This window comes from Oncorhynchus kisutch, linkage group LG26 (assembly GCF_002021735.2).
Source record: "Oncorhynchus kisutch isolate 150728-3 linkage group LG26, Okis_V2, whole genome shotgun sequence".
In the NCBI taxonomy this organism is placed as follows: Eukaryota; Metazoa; Chordata; class Actinopteri; order Salmoniformes; family Salmonidae; genus Oncorhynchus; species Oncorhynchus kisutch.
Window position 1 is genome coordinate 16,749,250 of NC_034199.2, and position 19,016 is coordinate 16,768,265.

Genomic DNA, 19,016 nt, shown 5'->3' on the forward strand with positions numbered 1-19,016 from the left:
GACCTCAGAGTGAAGGAAAAGCAGCCAAAAAGTGCTCAGCATACGTGGGAACTTCTTCAAGACTGTTGAATGCCAAGTGTGTGCAAAGCTGTCATCAAGGCAAAGGGTGGCTACCTTGAATAATCTCAAATCTCAAATATAATTTGATTTTTGTAAAAATAAAAAAAATAAAAAGTTACTACATGATTCAATATGTGTTATTGCATAGTTTTGATGTCTTCACTATTATTCTACAATGTAGAAAATAGTAATAAAAAAATAAAGAAAAATGAATGAGTAGGTGTGTCCAAAATTTTGACTGGTACGGTATATGTTCGGGTCAATGGAGGTTGGTTAAGAACTAGGTGTATGGAAAGTTACTGAGTCGGGCAATGGAGGGAGGCAGAAAGTTTTCATTTGGTCAAACATGTTATTGTTTATTCTCATGGATCCTGTGGAGGGAGGCAAAGGGCAACAGTCTGGTTTCAGTCAATGATATGGTAGGACAGCCGTGCAGTAGGGAGGAGTGAGGAATTCGGCCCGTGGTCAGGTCAGATGAAGTGAGAAGGAACAGTCCTATTACACACATATACTTACATGCCCACAAAGGATCTAGCAGGAGGCGGGGCCATGACTACACCAGTAAGAGGAACCAATTAAGTTCCTGACTAGCAACAGAGATTTATTGGCTGTCTAGATGTGTAAGGAGTTTACTTCTCCTAGTAGGAGGGTGTAAATATATGTGCTTGTGAAAACCTGTCTGACTTTGTAGCTGTTTGACCCAGTGGGTGAATAAACTTGGTTTGACCTTTTTTCTAGTCCTCCATTTTAGATTTTACTCTGTATGTTTAGAACCTAACAACACGGGAAACTGTTGAGCATGAAAAACTCAACAGTGTTGCAGTTCTTGACTCACTCAAACCGGTGCACCTAGCACATACTATCATACCCCGTTCAAAGGCACTTTTACATCTTTTGTCTTGCCCATTCACCCTCTGAATGGCACACATACACAATCCATGCCTCAATTGTCTCATGACTTAAAAATTCTTATTTAACCTGTCTCCTCTCCTTTACACTGATTGAAGTGGATTTAACAAGTGACATCAATAAGGGATAATAGCATTCACCAGAATTCACTTGTCATGGAAAGAGCAGGTGTTCCAAATGTTTTGTACACTCCCCCAACATTTTTTCAGAGGATTCATTTCAAGGCTATGGCCTACGAGATGCTGGTCCTGCCTTTCAGGCTCTCCCTATTGCCCGCACCTTTTCTATGGTGGTGGAGGCAGCTGTGACACTGGTGCGGTGCCAGGGGATCAGAGTATTGACCTATCTGGACGATTGGCTGGTCGTAGTGGAGTCGAGGGAACAGGTGGACTGCCACACTGGTTTCCCATATTCAGTCTCTGGGGTTCATAGTGAATCACAAGAAAAGTTGTTTGACTCTGCCACAGCGCATTCAGTTTCTTGGTCTCGTTCTGGACTCAATTCTAAATCATGCGTATTTGTTCCAACAGAGGACGGTCACATTACGGCTCTGGCTGGCACAGTTTCAGTTGGTGTACTCTGTGCCTTTTACCTTGTGTGTGCAGTTATTGGGACTGATGATGCGCTTGTTTCAGTGCTGGGTGATTGCTACTCGTCTGGGTGCATCTCACCCCTGCCATCAGTTCCTCAAGGTATCTCCGACGTGCCTAAGAGAGTTGACTCCTTGGAGTGACCCACTACTGCTGTTGCAGGGGGTTCTCATGGGCCAGGTAGTGTCCCGCAGGGGGATCATGACAGACGCTTTCTTACTGGGATGGGGAGCGCTGTGTGTTGGCTACTCAGAAAGAGGGATTTGGTCAACAGCGCAAAGGGCTCTGCATATCAATTACCTAGAGCTACTGACTGTTTTGCTAGAACCAAGGTATTTTCTTCCAATGTTGGAGGGCCAGCATGTGTTGGTAAGGTGCGATCAAATACACCAACAGGCAGGGTGGGACATGGTCTCTCTTTCTGATAAACTTGGCCTGTAATCTGCTCGTATGGACCAGTGCGCATTTGCTGTCGCTCAGGGTGACAGCAAATGCGGGCTCTCAACGTGGGTGTGGATCTACATTCCAGGGGGGGTCCTAGCTCTACGGAGTGGAGACTGCCTCCCTCTGTTGTTGTCCAGATATGGGACCGGTTCGGCAGGGCTGAGTGTACACATCGCGAATAAAACACACATTGTCGTATGTTCTTCTCAATGAGGGATCTGGGTGTTCCGTTGGGAATGGAGGCTTTGGCGTATCAGTGGCCTCAGGCCCTGCTCTATGCGTTTCCTCCGGTGGACTTGATTCAGGCCACTGTGGAGAGGGTCCGTCAGGAGGGTCTGTTGTTGATTCTGGTGGCTCTCCGTTGGCCCAGACAACCCTGGTTCCTGGAGATCATCCGCCTGTTGGGCGGGGACCTGTGGAGGGTTCCGTGTTGTTGGGATCTATTGTCCCAGCTGCATGGGAGAGTTTGGCAACCACGACTACAGATATGCGATCTATGGGTTTGGCCACTGAAAAGTTGAAATTGAGGGCTAGTGGTTTACCTTCCATCGGGATTATGACTATACAGTGGTCACGTGCGCCCTCTACGGGAGGGTTGTGTACATATAAGTGACGCACGTTAGAGGGTTGGTGTCTGGTTAAAGGAGTTTCTCCAGAGCTCTTTGGAAGAAATGTTTGTTCTTGCAAGATTTTTGGAGCTGGGCCTTTCTTTTTCCACCTTGAACGTTTATATGGCAGCTATCTCAGTGTGTCATGTAGGGATTGACAACTCTAACCCGGGGTCTCCGCCTCTGGTGATGCGGTTCCTTAAAAAGGCGTGCATCTGCTCCGACCAGTGTCTAAGCCTAAGGCACCAACCTGTGACCTGGCTTTGGTCTTGTGTCGGCCAAATGCATTTGGGATCTCCATCTCCATCAGAGCACCCTTCCTGTTTGGAGTTCGCGCCAGGCTACTGCAAAGTGATGTTACGTCCTAATGCAGCTTTTGCTCCCAAGGTTATGCTTATGTCTTACATGTCCTTAGCTTTCGAGTTGTTCCATTTCTGGCCACCTCTGTTTCCTTCCAGTGAACAACGGAGGTTGCATGGACTGTGAACGGTGTGCGTTTTACACACGTATATGGATAGGACTGCGTCTGTGACCAGATTCACTAATCCAGCTCGCGGCAGGGTGCTTTCTAAGCAGCGTCGTTCTCATAGGATGTTCGAGGCTCCCTGAAATATTACAGCAAAGGACAACGGTTGACTAGCGGTGTGTCACTCCACAAGGGGTGTGGTGGCTTCTTGGGCACTGTTCAGGGGCATGTTGATTGTTGATGTCTGTGCTACAGCGAGTTTGGGTTCCCCACATACCTTTTTCCCAGTGTGGCTCATAGTGTTCTTATGGCTGGGTCAGGGAGTGGGTGTCAAGCAGTGAGCAGGTTGTGCATAATATCAGCGTTACCACAGTTTCCTGTGGATTTAAGCCTTGGCAGCACGTGAGTACACAGTTTCCAGGTTACTGCATGTCTCCTGTGGGTTTGAGCCTCGGGCTGCCATGCTTCATCAACTCTGGTCCCTGCTATGCAGCATGTGCGCTATACCAAGTCACGACAGTTTTTCTGATGTTTTGGACTTGTGGTCCCTTGTACGAGTTCTGACATTTCAGGCTCACAAGGTATTGTTCTTGGAATCATGGGATCTATGGACTTGTGCTGCAGTGGCAGCGTGTCAGTGTGCATAGCCAAGTTGCAGCAGGTCCTGGTTCCCTATATGGGTCTCTGACAGTTCAGGACTCGTGGATTTGTGCAAGTTCTCCCACTTAAAAAGATGAGAGAGGCCTGTAATTTTCATCATAGGTACACTTCAACTATGACAGACAAAATGAGAAAAAAAATCCAGAAAATCACATTGTAGGATTTTTAATGAATTTATTTGCAAATTATGGTGGAAAATAAGTATTTGGTCACCTACAAACAAGCAAGATTTTTCGCTCTCACAAACCTGTAATTTCTTCTTTAAGAGGCTCCTCTGTACTCCACTCGTTACCTGTATTAATGGCACCTGTTTGAACTTGTTATCAGTATAAAAGACACCTGTCCACAACCTCAAACAGTCACACTCCAAACTCCATTATGACCAAGACCAAAGAGCTGTCAAAGGACACCAGAAAAAAAATTGTAGACCTGCACTAGGCTGGGAAGACTGAATCTGCCATAGGTAAGCAGCTTGGTTGGAAGAAATCAACTGTGGGAGCAATTATTAGGAAATGGAAGACATACAAGACCACTGATAATCTCCCTCGATCTGGGGCTCCACGCAAGATCTCACCCCGTGGGGTCAAAATGATCACAAGAACGGTGAGCAAAAATCCCAGAATCCACACGGGGGGACCTAGTGAATGACCTGCAGAGAGCTGGGACCAAAGTAACAAAGCCTACCATCAGTAACACACTACGCCACCAGGGACTAAAATCAAGTTTGCTAGAGAGCATTTGGATGATCCAGAAGATTGGGAGAATGTCATATGGTCAGATGAAACCAAAATATAACTTTTTGGTAAAAACTCAACTCGTCGTGTTTGGAGGACAAAGAATGCTGAGTTGCATCCAAAGAACACAATACCTACTGTGAAGCATGGGGGTGGAAACATCATGCTTTGGGACTGTTGTTCTGCAAAGGGACCAGGACGACTGATCCGTGTAAAGGAAAGAATGAATGGGGCCGTGTATCGTGAGATTTTGAGTGAAAACCGCCTTCCATCAGCATGGGCATTGAAGATGAAACGTGGCTGGGTCTTTCAGCATGACAATGATCCCAAACACACCGCCCGGGCAATGAAGGAGTGGCTTCGTAAGAAGCATTTCAAGGTCCTGGAGTGGCCTAGCCAGTCTCCAGATCTCAACCCCATAGAAAATCTTTGGAGGGAGTTGAAAGTCTGTGTTGCCCAGCAACAGCCCCAAAACATCACTGCTATAGAGGAGATCTGCATGGAGGAATGGGCCAAAATACCAGCAACAGTGTGTGAAAACCTTGTGAAGACTTACAGAAAAGGTTTGACCTCTGTCATTGCCAACAAAGGGTATACAACAAAGTATTGAGATAAACTTTTGTTATTTACCAAATACTTATTTTCCACCATAATTTGCAAATAAATTCATTAAAAATCCTACAATGTGATTTTCTGGATTTTTTCTCTCTCATTTTGTCTGTCATAGTTGAACTGTACCTATGATGAAAATGACAGGCCTCTCTCATCTTTTAATTGGGAGAACTTGCACAATTGGTGGCTGACTAAATACTTTTTTGCCCCACTATATATTCATAACTGTACGTTTGTGTTTTATTTGCTTGTTTGGCAGGGTGAACCTGACGCAGCTGGGAGGCTCCTGCTGCAGTGACACCGGGGCTATGAGGAGGCGCTGGAGTTGGCTGGACCACGAGCCTCATGTCCACGCCCCTCCCTTCCAGCCCATCTGTCTGACCCTCAGCCCCAACATCAGCCTCCGCATCCAGACACAAGACTGCATCTACCTCACCTTCACCTCTCGCAAGAGCAGTGTGAGGTTCAACGTGGGGGCCAAACTCAAGGTGAGACACTGACATGGTCAATTACAGATTCAAGACACCAGGTGAGTGGCGTATATTACTCTAATCATGCGAGCACAGAATACCATGCTTTATAATGAGCACTGAAGTTGATCACAGGTGTCACATCCTTCCACAGCGTTCTACTAACACCCACTCATATCAGAGCTGATCACTTTGCTTTTCCCCAGCTGGAGCACTTGAAGAGCCTGATGTTGCCTGGGCCAGACCTGGACCAGAGACACCTCCACATGAAGAGTGCAGAGATCTACAACCTTCTGCAGAGGATCCAGGGATATATCACCTACCAGCAGGCCCCAAGTCCACAGAAGGTTACGCCCCAATATAGCCTGGTCTCTCAAATGGAGAGACTGAAGACACCTCTGGACAAGCACCACTCAGTCAAGAAGAGAGTTCAGATAGCTACCAAAGTCAAATAATTCATTTTTCATTAAATTGGATACAGCAACTCGTCTAGTCTCAAAAAAAAAATGAGACAATAGTGCTTATGTATAGTGTGAACAATGAGACAAGGACAGCAGATATACTAATTTGTCATCCTTTTTAATCAGATTGTTCATGGATAAATACAGTAGTTACACTATACACACACACACTTCTATACAGATGATGCCAAAGAAAAAGCTGCAGTTAAGTTTACATTAACTTTGTAATTCATTGAATGTGGGAGTAGCATTAGGCAAATATATCCATAATATATTACATTTCTGAGTAAGACCACTGACTTCTCCATTCCTTTACAGTGCAAAACTGCTCTAGACAAAGGTCCATTAACACCAAGCTATAGAGAAGTCCAAGCATCCCAAATACAAAAGAAAAGGTTAAAAAAAAAATAAACAAGTTCTCAGGGTACTTTAAAAAAAATCTTATTTTTTTTTACATGTTTCTTTTCAACTTGTTGCGTACATCAATGGAGAGAGCAAGAGGAAGAACTATCATTTGGAAACCACTGACAGTAAAACAGAAGGGTTCCTTTATTAAAAACAGACCAAGGGAGCAGTGTTTAAACCTGAGAGCCCTGCAGCACAGGCTGTCATAGACCAGAGATATCCATGTTCATAGAGAAAGGCGGAGAGATGTTACATATCGTGCAGCATGTTCTCTTTTCATTCCGTCTCTTAATCCATTAACAAATGAAACATAAACGTGGCGGCTGCTCGTCGCTCATTAGCTATCTGACCAATGAATGAAGTTCAACCTCCTCTATTAGCCTGGTTAGAGTGTCCTTATTCCACCCGCTCAACATTCACCCTCGTTTCCCCATTTGCTACGCTCACTGAATGTGCCAACTTATCTTGACTCAGAAATGTTGTATTATGATAAGAGAAATACAGCCGATATAACCAATAACCCTTGTCTGTGTGGATCTCTCCCACATAAAGAAGTAAGCCCAACACCTTTACATTTTAGTTGAACAAATTGATTCCAGATCAGTACCAAAAAGAAAGTCTTCATTTCACACTGCTCCTACCAACTGAGTGATTGAATGCCAAACTAGACCACGACATGCTCGGACGCTGTTGGTTGTGTCAGTGTTAAGGGTATCTTTGGCCTTGTATAGGATCTCTGCAGGTCGAGGGCCAAAGACTAGCACAGTCCTTCTCCTAGACTTTTGCTCCACAAGCGCCAGGTCTGGCTAGGTCAGGGCTGAAGTAACCCTCCTGTCCAAACCAGACAGGGCTCTTCGGACCAGGCCTTCAGGTTACTTATTCACAGACAACAGCAGGTTCATCTGAAGAAGAGAGAGAGAGAACATATAAAACTCAGCGAGGACTCACTCCACGAAAAACATCCAGTGTGACTTTGAATGTCGCTCCAGACACCACTACACACACACAGTAAAAACCTGAATAAACCCAAGGTTGAATAAATACACTTGGAAAAAATCTCGAGATCGAACAGCCATTTCCAGTAAGAGATTGTAAAACCTTGTAATATCTTGCCCTTGGTTATGATTTTGTAAGTGAAGCCAGTGCCAGCCTTACCTGTTCCATAGAAGGGCAAGCGATGATCTGAAGGTCCTCGCCACTGTATTCCTCCTGAAGCAAGGCGTGCAGTCTCTGAAACACCTGCTGGATGTTGTTCTGTGGGAGAAAACAGCAGGTTAGCCAGAGAGCTGCTGGAGAGAAATTATCCCCTCGCTGGTCCCCTTTGTATCCCAGTTGCCATGTCAACGGTGTTATTGTGCACTTAGATTCACTTACTGTAGATTAGCACCTAGCTGTGCACAAAGAGCCATGATAATTACGGAATAATTATTTATTTTTAACAAGCAGGAACAAGGCTTAAAAAAAAAAAAGTAGCTGCAAATTGCTCAGCCTGAGCACCTGCTGAAAATATCCTATTTGTTATGTAGGTGTGTACTAAAACCCCTATGAGCTCCTGTTACTCTACAGGGTTAGCCTGGCCAAAGATCTGTTTATTTGTACTTTGGCAAGACAGCAGAAACATATCTGGGACCAGGCTAGCACAGGGTTGGCGAAAGGAGGAGAGTTTAAACTCCACTGTCTAACAGACACCCACCCGGACAGGCTTGAAGAGGATAAACTCTGTGTCTCTGTTGGCCAGGTACAAGGACATGCTCTGTAACGTGCTTGGCAGCTTGCTCTTCATCACCCTGTAGGTAGCCATCACTATGTCGTTGATCTTGGCTAAAAAAGGGAGAGCGAGAGCGTGAGTCATTTCTCAGTTCCAAGCCTTCCTTCCACCACATGATTTAGAGGTTTCACTGAAATATGATACGGTTTCTTACCTGGCTGTGCCCAAGGTTGTTGGGAGAGGTTGTACGTGGGACCTCCTTGGATCGCCATGGTTTTCAGAGCGGACACCTGAAACAACACAAGTTCCCCATCTTCCTCAGTGAAGGACAACGCGAGTTAGTCTGGCGATCTTGACTATAAGTCCTATTCTAGATTAAGGAAGGCATTTGTTGAAAGTGCTATATACAGGTACCTGCCAAAATAAAAGGAAAGACTTGAGCAAATGAGGGTCACAAAAGTATAGTCAGTGCTTTCACACAGGTATGGCTCCTGAATTAAATAAGCAATTAACATCTCATCATGCTTAGGGTCATGTATATAAAAAATAAAAAAAGCCCAAGTAGCCCATTATTTTGGCTACCATGGCTGGAAGAAGAAATCTCAGTGAATTTGGAAGAGGGATCTCAAAAGAGATCAAGGGGGTTTAAAGGGTGTGTGTATGTGTGTGTAAGTCACCAGATCTCAACCCAACTGAACAGGTATGGGAGATTCTGGACCAAATTCTGGAATTTCTTGTGGAAGAATGGTGTCACATCCCTCCAATAGAGTTCCAGACACTTTGTAGAATCTATAACAAGGCGCACTGAAGCCGTTCCGGCCCAACACCCTATTAAGACACTTTATGTTGGCATTTCCTTTAATTTGGCAGTTACCTGTAAGTCCAATTCATTATAACCACTTTAATACTGTATGACTTTTAATACTGTATGAGAAAGACCATAGATGATAGGCACTGAGTAGATTCAGAACAGAAGGTCACAATGTTTTCAAATGAAACCCATCACATTTGAAAAGGCCTAGATTCCAGTAGAATAAGATTCACCTTTGAATAGCCCTTTATCTTTCAGTTTTACTGCACAGAATCATGACCCTCAATTACCAGAAAAAGAAAAGAGAAAGTCCAAGGTCAGGTTTTTGAAGTCTGAGCCCCCCAGGCTATCGGTCTGCCTCTCCACTCTGTCAGACTGACACGTTACCTTGGTGAGAAACTCCTCCAGATTCCCAACAAAGAGGTGAGTCTGCTGCTGGATGAACTGCTCACAGCTAAACTTCAGATGGCGGTCCACGTCCTTCTTCGAATCTATGTAGTGCTCCTTTATCTCCGGTGATCCCTAAGGTCCAACAGAGAGAGCGAGAGAGAGAGAGGGGGGTTAGTAACTAGTAAGTGATAGTATAGATGAAACATTCCATATACTGCCAGGTTTTCCTGACATGGGGATAGGACCAGGAGTTTTTTTTCCTGTGTGAAAGTATTCAGACGCCTTGGATTGCTTAACCTTATACTGTTTTACAAAGTGGGATTCAAATCGATGTCATTTTTTGCCAACAATTTACACAAAATACTCTGAGGTCTAAGTGGAAGAATATTTATTTTGAATTCTTAAGATAACTAAAATAGTCATTGCATAAGTGTTCAGCCCTTTTTTTTCAACAAGCCTAAATTATTTTACGAGTGACATTTGGCTCAACATATCACATGGACTCACTGTGTGAAATAATAGGGGTTTAATTTGTTTTTAATGATTAACCCTTCCTCTGTCCCCATACATATATCTTTAGGTCTCTCAGTCAAGTATTGCATTTCAAGCATAGATTCAACTAAAACGACCAGGGAGCATTTCGAAAGCCTCATAAAGGTCAGTGGTTGGTAGATCAGTAGCAATAACAAATCATAAGCATGATCAAGTTAATAATTATGCTGTGGATTATATATTAAACCACCCAGACACATCAAAGAAAGTCATTCTTCTGATCTGAGCTGCAGGACAGGAATGAAACTGCTCAAGGATGTTACCATGAGGCTATTGATGATTTTAAAAACTGATTCAAAGTTCAATGTCAGTGATGGTAGAAAACTAAACATGGATCAACAACATTGTAGTGACTCCACAATAATTGCCTCAATGACAGAGTGACAAACTATTCCTCAATGACAAACTATTCCAAAACTAAAGTAAAACTGCAACAAAAAAAAACAGGAAATGAACACACTTTTTGGCCTAAATGCAAAGCCTTATGTTTGGAGCAATTCCAACACATCCCTGAGTAACTGTCTCCTTATTTTCAAGCATGGTGGTGGCTGCATCATGGTATGGGTATGCTTGACATTGGCAAATACTAGAGAGTTTTTCAGGATAAAAAGACACTGGATGGAGCTAAGCACAGGCAAAATCCTAGAGCAAAACCTGCTTCAGTCTGCTTTACACCAGAGACAGGGAGAGTAAATTACTTTTCAGCAGGGCAATAACCTATTACACAAGGCCAAATCTACACTGGAGTTCCTTAACACGAAGACTGTGAATGTTCCTGAATGTCCACGTTAGAGTTTTGATTTAAATCAGCTTGAAAATCTATGGCAAGACTCCAAAATTGCCATCTAGCCATGATCCAACATTTTGACAGAGCTTGAAGAATTTTGAAAGGAATAATGGGAAAATATTGCACAATCCAGGTGTGTAAAGCTCACAATAAGATTCCGTTGTATTTGATGCCAAAGGTGTTTCTAACATGTATCGCCTCAGGGTGCTGAATACTTACGCAACGACTATATTTTAGTTATTTAATTTCGAGTCATCTTTTATTTATTTTCTCTCCACTTTGACATTAGAATATTTTGTATAGATTGTTGAAGAAAAAAAAGGACTAATACATTTTTTATCTCACTTTGTAACACAAAATGTGAAGAAATCCAAGGGGGCTGAACACCATTGCAAGGCACTGTATATGTATTCTATATTTAAACCAAATCAAAAACTTTACCTCCAATAGAAATTCCAAGATAGCGTTGTGGCTGTTGAGTCTGAAGAAACCAGGAACAGATTTTGGGTTCATCATTTTGAAGGCAGCATCTGATTTGAGACACACACAAAAAAATGACTTTAAAAGAAGAAGGATTAGAGTGCCCTCTAGTGTTACAAATGAAATACTAACTTGACTGAAATGAGTGCTAAAACAGGAACACTTCTATCAAACGCTACAAGTTATACAATATCTCAAGTTATTACCACGACTATAATAGTCATATGTGCATTTGATGGACACAATGGGCATTCCCCACTGATAATGACAATATAATGACATGTTTTAAGGAGCCAGAACATACATCAGCTGGCCTAATCTTTCCCTCCTCACCTCTGGTTCTCTTCAGGTCCAGAGAGATCTCCTTGATGGCAAAGTCTGTGTGGAAGGGAGCGATCTGTTCCCTCATGATCAGCAGGTGTTTGATCAGAAACAGCTGACCGTCTACCTGCGTCTGGACAAGATGAAGCCATAGCGCTAAATATAACATCTGAATAATCCAAATGTAACCTTGTTCCAAAAACAAAACTAGCATTGAGCCATTTATAGAGGAAAAAATGAATAACATGCTAATCGTAAAGCTACAGTTGTGTTTCTCAATTACACCGTATACAGGCAGAAACGTATAATACAACACATCACATGCAATGCGCCAACCACCCAAAAAAAATAAAATAATAATAGGCACCAACCTTGTTCTTTAGGATGACATCGGACGCTTTGAGCAGGGAGTGGATGCAGGCAGACAAGGCCTCTTGCGATAAGCCCTGGAAGACTGCTCTCTGGGGGGCCAAGAAATTCAATGCATCAACACAGGGACAACATGGATGGTAGATTAAAGAGATCAAGAGGAAAGTAGCATCATGAAATGGACTAGGCTCATGATTCATTCATATGACTCTCTCATATATCGAAGAGTAAACATGCAAAATGCCAGATAATCGAAGCACTCACATCTATGCACCTATAGAGCTTGGACAAGCAGACCAGCGTCCGTCTGACTGTGGGGTACCACATGCCATGCAGGTCAGCGGGAGAGATGGATGGCTGCAAGCGGGACGAGTCTATACTACCTGGAAGTAAGGGAAAGAGAGGAGGGCAGAAAGGTACAACAGTAAGACGTATGCTTCTACACCTGCATTGCTTGCTGTTTGGGGTTTTAGGCTGGGTTTCTGTACAGCACTTTGTGACATCAGCTGATGTAAGGGCTTTATAAATACAATCTAAGATATCCCTTTACACTAATTTGTAAACACTGACTTGCGTTACTGGCTCTCCGGTCATTTGGATCTTCAAGCTGGACGTCTGAGAAGGACGACTCCTGGGCCATTAGCTTCATCTGCTCTTCCTTCAGGCTCTGGGCAATTTTCTGTGACCCCATGAACGAGAAAGAGAGAGATGGATTACAAACTGTCTTTATTTTGTATCGAACTTGCCCGTAGGAACAGATCTAGGATCAGCACACCTTCCCGAAATCGTAACCATTGACCACAGAAGCTGAGAAAAATGTAATGTCTAGCTGGCCTCAGAGACAAGCCCTTTATATTTTAAATCAGACAGCACCAAGTGTTCTGTAAACACCAACCCCAGAGGCTTGTAGGAAGACAAAACTAAATGCAGTGACTATCAGCTGCTACAGAATCACATAATACAATAATCATCAAGTGGCCCCTGTCCTTGTACCTCCAGTCTGGCGTCAATTACAATCAACAAAACATTGCACAAACAGACCACTGGAAATCATGTGTATTACAGAAAGGGAACACTTAACTGTTAAACTCTTAAATATTCCACAGAGGGGAAAGAGGGGAAACAGAAAATGTACAGTGGCTTGCGAAAGTATTCACCCCCTTGGCATTTATTGTATTTTGTTGCCTTACCCTGAGGAATTAAAATACATTTTTTTGAGGGGTTTGTAATCATTTGATTTACACAACATACATACAACTTTGAAGATGCATAATATTTTTTATTGTGAAATAAACAAGAAATAAGCAAAAAAAAATGAAAACTTGAGTGTACATAACTATTCACCCCCGACCCCCAAGTCAATACTTTGTAGAGCCACCTTTTGCAGAAATTACAGCTGTAAGTCTCTTGAGGTATGTCTCTATAAGCTTGACACATCTAACCACTGAGATATTCGCCCATTCTTCAAGGCAAAACTGCTCCAGCTCCTTCAAGTTGGATGGGTTCCACTGGTGTACCGCAATCTTTAAGTCATACCACAGATGCTCAATTGGATTGAGGTCTGGGATTTGACTAGGCAATTCCAAGACATTTAAATGTTTCCCCTTAAACCACTCGAATGACGCTTTAACAGTATGCTTAGGGTCATTGTCAGGCTTCCCCTCAAGAATTTCCCTGTATTTAGCATCATCCATCATTCCTTTAATTCTGACCGGTTTCCTAGTCCCTGCCTATAAAAAAGCTGACACCACCATGCTTCACTGTGGGGATGGTGTTCTTGGGATGATGTAAGGTGTTGGGTTTGACCCAGACATAGCATTTTCCTTGATGGCCAAAAAGCTCAATTTAGGCTCATCTGACCAGAGTACCTTCTTCCATATGTTTGGGGATTCTCCCACATGCCTTTTATTTCTTGCCACTCTTCCGTAAAGCCCAGCTCTGTGGAGTGTATGGCTTAAAGTGGTCCTATGGACAGATACTCCAATCTCAGCTGTGGCGCTTTGCAGCTCCTTCAGGGTCATCTTTGGTCTCTTTGTTTCCTCTCTGATTAATGCACTCCTTGCCAGGTCCGTGAGTTTTGGTGGGCGGCCATCTCTTGGCAGGTTTGTTGTGGTGCCATATTCTTTCCATTTTTTAATAATGGATTTAATGGTGCTCCGTGGGATGTTCAAAGTCTCTGATATTTTTTTAGAACCCAACCCTGATCTGTACTTCTCCACAACTTTGTCCCTGACCTGTTTGGAGTGCTCCTTTGTTCTTCATGGTGCCGCTTGCTTGGTGGTGCCCCTTGCTTAGTGGTGTTGCAAACTCTGGGGCCTTTCAGAACAGGTGTATATATACTGAGATCATGTGACAATTAGATTTGACCTGTGTGCACTTTATTTAACTAATTATGTGACTTCTGAAGGTAATTGGTTGCACCAGATCTTATTTAGGGCCTTCATAGCAAAAGGGGTGAATACATATACACAAACCACTTTTACGTTTTTTTTATTTTCACTTCACCAATTTGGATTATTTTGTGTATGTCCATTACATGAAATCCAAATAAAAATCCATTTAAATGACAGGTTGTAAAGCAACAAAAAAGGAAAAAACACTAAGGGGGATGAATACTTTTGCAAGGCACTGTACTTTACATTTGTATCTAGGGGTGACTCACTGAAAACAGCCACATCAGACAGACCCACCTCCATCATCTCCAGTTTCTCAGGATAGGCCAGGTCCCCGGGGGCGGGGTTGTATCCGATGATGTCAGTCTGGATGTAGATGTGTGTCCTGTAGACCAGCCTCTCCTGGACATCCTCCAGCATCTGTTTCACCACCGCGTCAAAGGCCCCCAACTGACCAGCTACAAACATAGTCAGTGTATCATTTCAAATCCAAAGTGCTGGAGTAGAGAGTCAAAACAACTACATTTATCAATGTTCCAATACTTTGGAGCTCACTGTATATTGCTATCTTGTATGGTAAGATGTTCTGGTAAATGTAACATACAAGTGCATATTTCCTACAAAGAGTTAACTGTACTGGATGGTTAGAGTAACCAGAGTAGGTCCTTTGTATTGTGAATAACAGTACCGTTGTTGTGGACGTGGTCCTCCAGCATCTCATTCTTGAGGATGCCACAGAGCTCCGACAGGGTCTCCAGGTGGATAACGTGGATGATGAGTGGCCGCAGGACATCGTAAAGCGACAGACACAGCTTCTCCAGCAGCTCACTAGAGGGGGTAAAATCCGACAGCAAGCTCCATTATTCCCATGTCAGACTAGCGAGCACAAGGCTCTAGTGAGTTAACTCACTGCAATGTAAAGGTCATATGAGTCATCCTCTTGAAATAATATGTTGAAAGTGTATTTGTTGCTCCAAGCGAGAAACACTAGCTAGTATATGAAAAAGCTAGATAATGATTTGCGTCTCACTGTGTTGAATTGTAAAGCTGCCGTTTTTGTTAATGAATGGCTAAGTCAGCAATTACTACAGTAGAGCCATCACATGCTGTAGCAGATACTATTGAGAATAATGACCAGGAAATAGCCATTCATGTGAGCCTTGCCTTCAAGACAAACACCCTGTACATATACTGAAGTAGAACAGGCAGGGCTCTTTGCTTCTCAGTTACAGACACAGCTTCTTCTGCAGCCCACTGGAAGGTTAGATACATTGACATGACACTGTGTTGAATTGTATGGCTGCCCTCAGCAAATTCAGTTAATGAAAACCTGAAGTCAGCAATATAACAATAGAGGTGTCATGAGCTTCAGCAGATACTATGGTGAATACTAACCAACCAGGAAATAGCCCCACCTCCTTGACAAACATATGCAGAATGTGTTGTAGGACAAACTGTACATGCTTCTTACTCACTCCTATACCAGCACTAGGGGATGGTGCTACTTACTCTAGTCTGGGCGTGGGTTTGGAGAAGAACTCATTGTAGAGCTGGTGCTCATCCTGACAGACGTGAACCATGAAGGCACAGCCACTACGCACCTGGGAGGAGAACACAGGACAGACAGAATCAGCACTGGCAAACCATGTTGAAGGCTTCTCAGATAATCTCAATAATCAAAAGTGAATGGATTCTAGTAAACATGTGGTCTTACTAATGCACAGTGGTCCTTATTATTTTGACTGGTCAGGTCTGTGATGGTGGATGTGATGCTGGGGCTGAGGAGCTGCTCTCTCTGGTCCAGGTAGCACTGGTGTATCTCCTCTAACAGCTGGTGGTACCTGGGGATGCCAGAACGTGGGAAATAATTATACTTAGATGACAGAAAACATTACATAGGTGAGGTGCTCCAGATAATGGCATTTTAGCATACAAGAGCCCCATACTTACTCAGGAATTCTCTCTGACCTCTGCTCTATTTGTTCAATCAGTGTCTGAAAGAACAATAACACAATTATTCATCTCTAGAAAGACAACACATATTTGCACACCAAAAGAAGGGTGGCTCAGAATGTTGATGGTAATTCTCAAAGAAAAATTAAGTAGTTCTACTAACTCTGACTTTGGGTGCAGCTGCTCTGAACTTGACATAGTACAGTGTGAAGGCATTGTCTGCGTTAGCCAAACCCAATGGATCCTGAAAGAAAAGTATATTCTAATCAGACATACAACTCAAGAGCGAAGACAGTTGATTGTGTACCAGTACCAAGTCACTGTCGATAATAAAAGTGGCCGAGGAGTTCTTCCTACCCTTTTTGTTAACTGGTTGGTGAGATTCTGCATAGTGTTCACAGTGTGAGTCTTCATGAAGTGCATAGCTTTAGACAGACATTGTTTGAACTTGGCCAGATACACTGGGTAGTCCTTAAAGTTTGGCTGTAGGTGAAAAATAACAGAAATAAGTAAGTCATAACACAATATAGTGACACTGGTCTACAGTAGAATACGGACACTCTCCATTGAGAGCTGAAAATATACTTACATGGGACGAAACATACTCTATACAGTCATCCAATTTTGAAAGCATTGGTATAAATCCTTCACTGTTTACAGACAGTGTGGGTGAGTTTAGTTTCTGCAAAGACAGAGTGAGAGAGATGATGACCTTTTGCAATGCTCGGGTTAGGAACAAGACTCACATACGGAGACATTTGCTCGAGGGCTTCAAGTGTCACAGCAAAGAAGGATGGATAAAAGGTTTAATCAGAAAACCAGCATACCGTGTTGAGGTTCTCCAACTCATTGAAATAGGAAAGCTTCTGCTGTATGCTCTCAGCCAGATCCACCAGTTCGGACTGTTAAAGAGAAAAGTATATGTTGACTGGGAACTATGATTTTGATAACGGGCTGACGCTTCATGTCCGATGTTGTATTCCATTACAAATGGAAACAGGTCCATACTACTATGATCTGTTGGTACCTTTTGTGCCGCTGACAGTCTCACAGCCTACATGTAAAATGGTTCTCTACCTGTTCTTTAAGGAGCTGTTCACAGGCCTCGTGGAGGGTGCCTGTCTTGTTGGACACAAACAGGTACTGCTTCTGCAGAGAGTCCAGGTGCTCGAGGGCAGCATTCACGTCACTCAGAATAGCATCGCATTGTTCCTGATAACAATTGAGATGGTCTCTCGTTTTCCTGCAGGGGTAACACACAGGGAACATTCCAGTAAATTCCTCAGAGATAGAGATCTAATGCAGTTTAGGGTGCACTGTACATAAATCTACTTTCAATGTGAGAGATCAGCAAGTGGAAAGACATGAACATCGAGTTCACCTGTGCTTAGCTCCTTCATCTTGATCCATTTGCGTCTGTAGCTTTGAAAACCAGGAGAAAAACTGCAACGCAAAAAACACTGAAATAGCTAACTACTACACAACAAACTAACACATGCAACAATCATATATGAAAAATAGTAGACAGTAGAGGCATGTAATGACAGTGTGTGTATGTGCCTCAGAGGCTGCGTTTAGACAGGCTGCCCAATTCGTATCTTTTCTCACTAATCGGATCAGCTCTGAAAAAGAGCTGAAGTGATCGGTCAAAAGACAATTTGTGGAGAAAATATCTGAATTATTAGGCTGCGTTTGTAATCACAGCCAGAGTAGTAGCATTGAAGTGTAATGAACAGCAACGCACCTGTTGTGCTGTCTCTATCCTCTCATTCTCCAGATCAAGCATCTGAAAGCCCTTGAGCAGGACATCTTCTGTGGAAGCTGGTACAGTTGTCGTAAATGGGGACCGTAAAGAGCGGGATGTCAGGCTGCACAAGTCTTCAATGGGCAACTGGATACAGAACGCAAATGGGGTTTAGACCAACACATGACACAATCAATACTGTCATAGATCTCAAAATATTAGTTAGAGCTAGCTTTACCAGGTTTGATTGACAGGTTACTATGATATGAGGTTATGATTCGATGACTAATACTTGGCCTGGTGTGTTAGTGAGAGTTAGCTAAGCCTACTCACAGAAGTCATCAAACAAGCATATCAACTCTGGCAAGTTGTTAGCAAAGTAGCTCGTTAGCCTAGCTGGCTGGTGGCTACTAACTAAGACTCAACAAACGACGTGGCAGACGGTAGCTAGCTAGCTATATATTTGAGCTGGCAGCTAGCTAGGTTGAGTTGTGACACGAACTAATGTTATACTCCTTAGCAAGTCCCTCCTGACAATCCTGCAATTCAATCAACCAATTTTCCTTCTGGAATGCATCTTTGCACCTGTCAACTAGCTGCTAAATCGGTGGTAGCCTAGCTAGCTAGGTTATTAGCATTAGAAGCTAGCTTGTCAACTCACCTCTGCGGGAATAGGGAGGGTTTCAGCGGCAGCTCGGATATCCAGAATAGAGTCCGTTTGTTTTTCTGTCAGGGGAGCCATGGCATCTGCCCGCCGGTCCCACTGTGACAGTTTTTCACGCGTTTCTTTATCTGTCAGGTCCAGAAAAGAATGGTCTGTAGACGCCATCATCATTCTCAGCAACATTAAACGTCAGCAACAGACTACTTCCTCTTCCGGAAAAATAGGGGGAGGACTCTGACTACAGCATCCAATGGTATGACTATTATATTTCAGAACAATTTCTTACTCATTGGTGGTTGAAACGATTAAAACGTTGCACACATCAATACAGGTGATAAAGGAGTGGTGTTCTCAGGAGACATTTAGTGAACAGTGTATTTCCAGTGTAATTTGCAAATCTGTAATCTGTAATATTGAGTACACTT

At 43.2% G+C, this 19,016-nt stretch overlaps 1 protein-coding gene across 1 annotated transcript; it reads right to left on the reverse strand.

Annotated features, from left to right (window-relative positions):
• Positions 1-6,113: 6,113 nt before the first annotated feature.
• Positions 6,114-18,828, reverse strand: cog3 (component of oligomeric golgi complex 3). The gene is made up of 23 exons (XM_020461635.2): positions 18,589-18,828; positions 17,928-18,074; positions 17,565-17,626; positions 17,261-17,426; positions 17,011-17,085; positions 16,773-16,865; positions 16,541-16,666; positions 16,347-16,427; positions 16,181-16,224; positions 15,945-16,071; positions 15,740-15,831; positions 14,919-15,058; positions 14,528-14,688; positions 12,408-12,516; positions 12,102-12,220; positions 11,840-11,929; positions 11,481-11,601; positions 11,109-11,197; positions 9,326-9,460; positions 8,342-8,417; positions 8,113-8,240; positions 7,575-7,673; positions 6,114-7,321 (listed from the first exon to the last, which is right to left on the reverse strand). Exons 1-23 carry the CDS (start codon positions 18,772-18,774, stop codon positions 7,292-7,294), a joined length of 2,496 nt encoding a protein of 831 aa, XP_020317224.1. The 5' UTR covers positions 18,775-18,828; the 3' UTR covers positions 6,114-7,291.
• Between the last annotated feature and the right edge of the window lie 188 nt (positions 18,829-19,016).

Coding starts and splice junctions, on each gene's coding strand:
- cog3 (XM_020461635.2), bottom strand. CDS start 18,774: ATGTTGCTGAGAATGATGATGGCGTCTACAGACCATTCTTTTCTGGAC. Junction 14,689..14,918: donor GGACCACGTCCACAACAACG/GTACTGTTATTC, acceptor CTATGTTTGTAG/CTGGTCAGTTGGGGGCCTTT. Junction 11,930..12,101: donor AGCTCTATAGGTGCATAGAT/GTGAGTGCTTCG, acceptor TTGGCCCCCCAG/AGAGCAGTCTTCCAGGGCTT.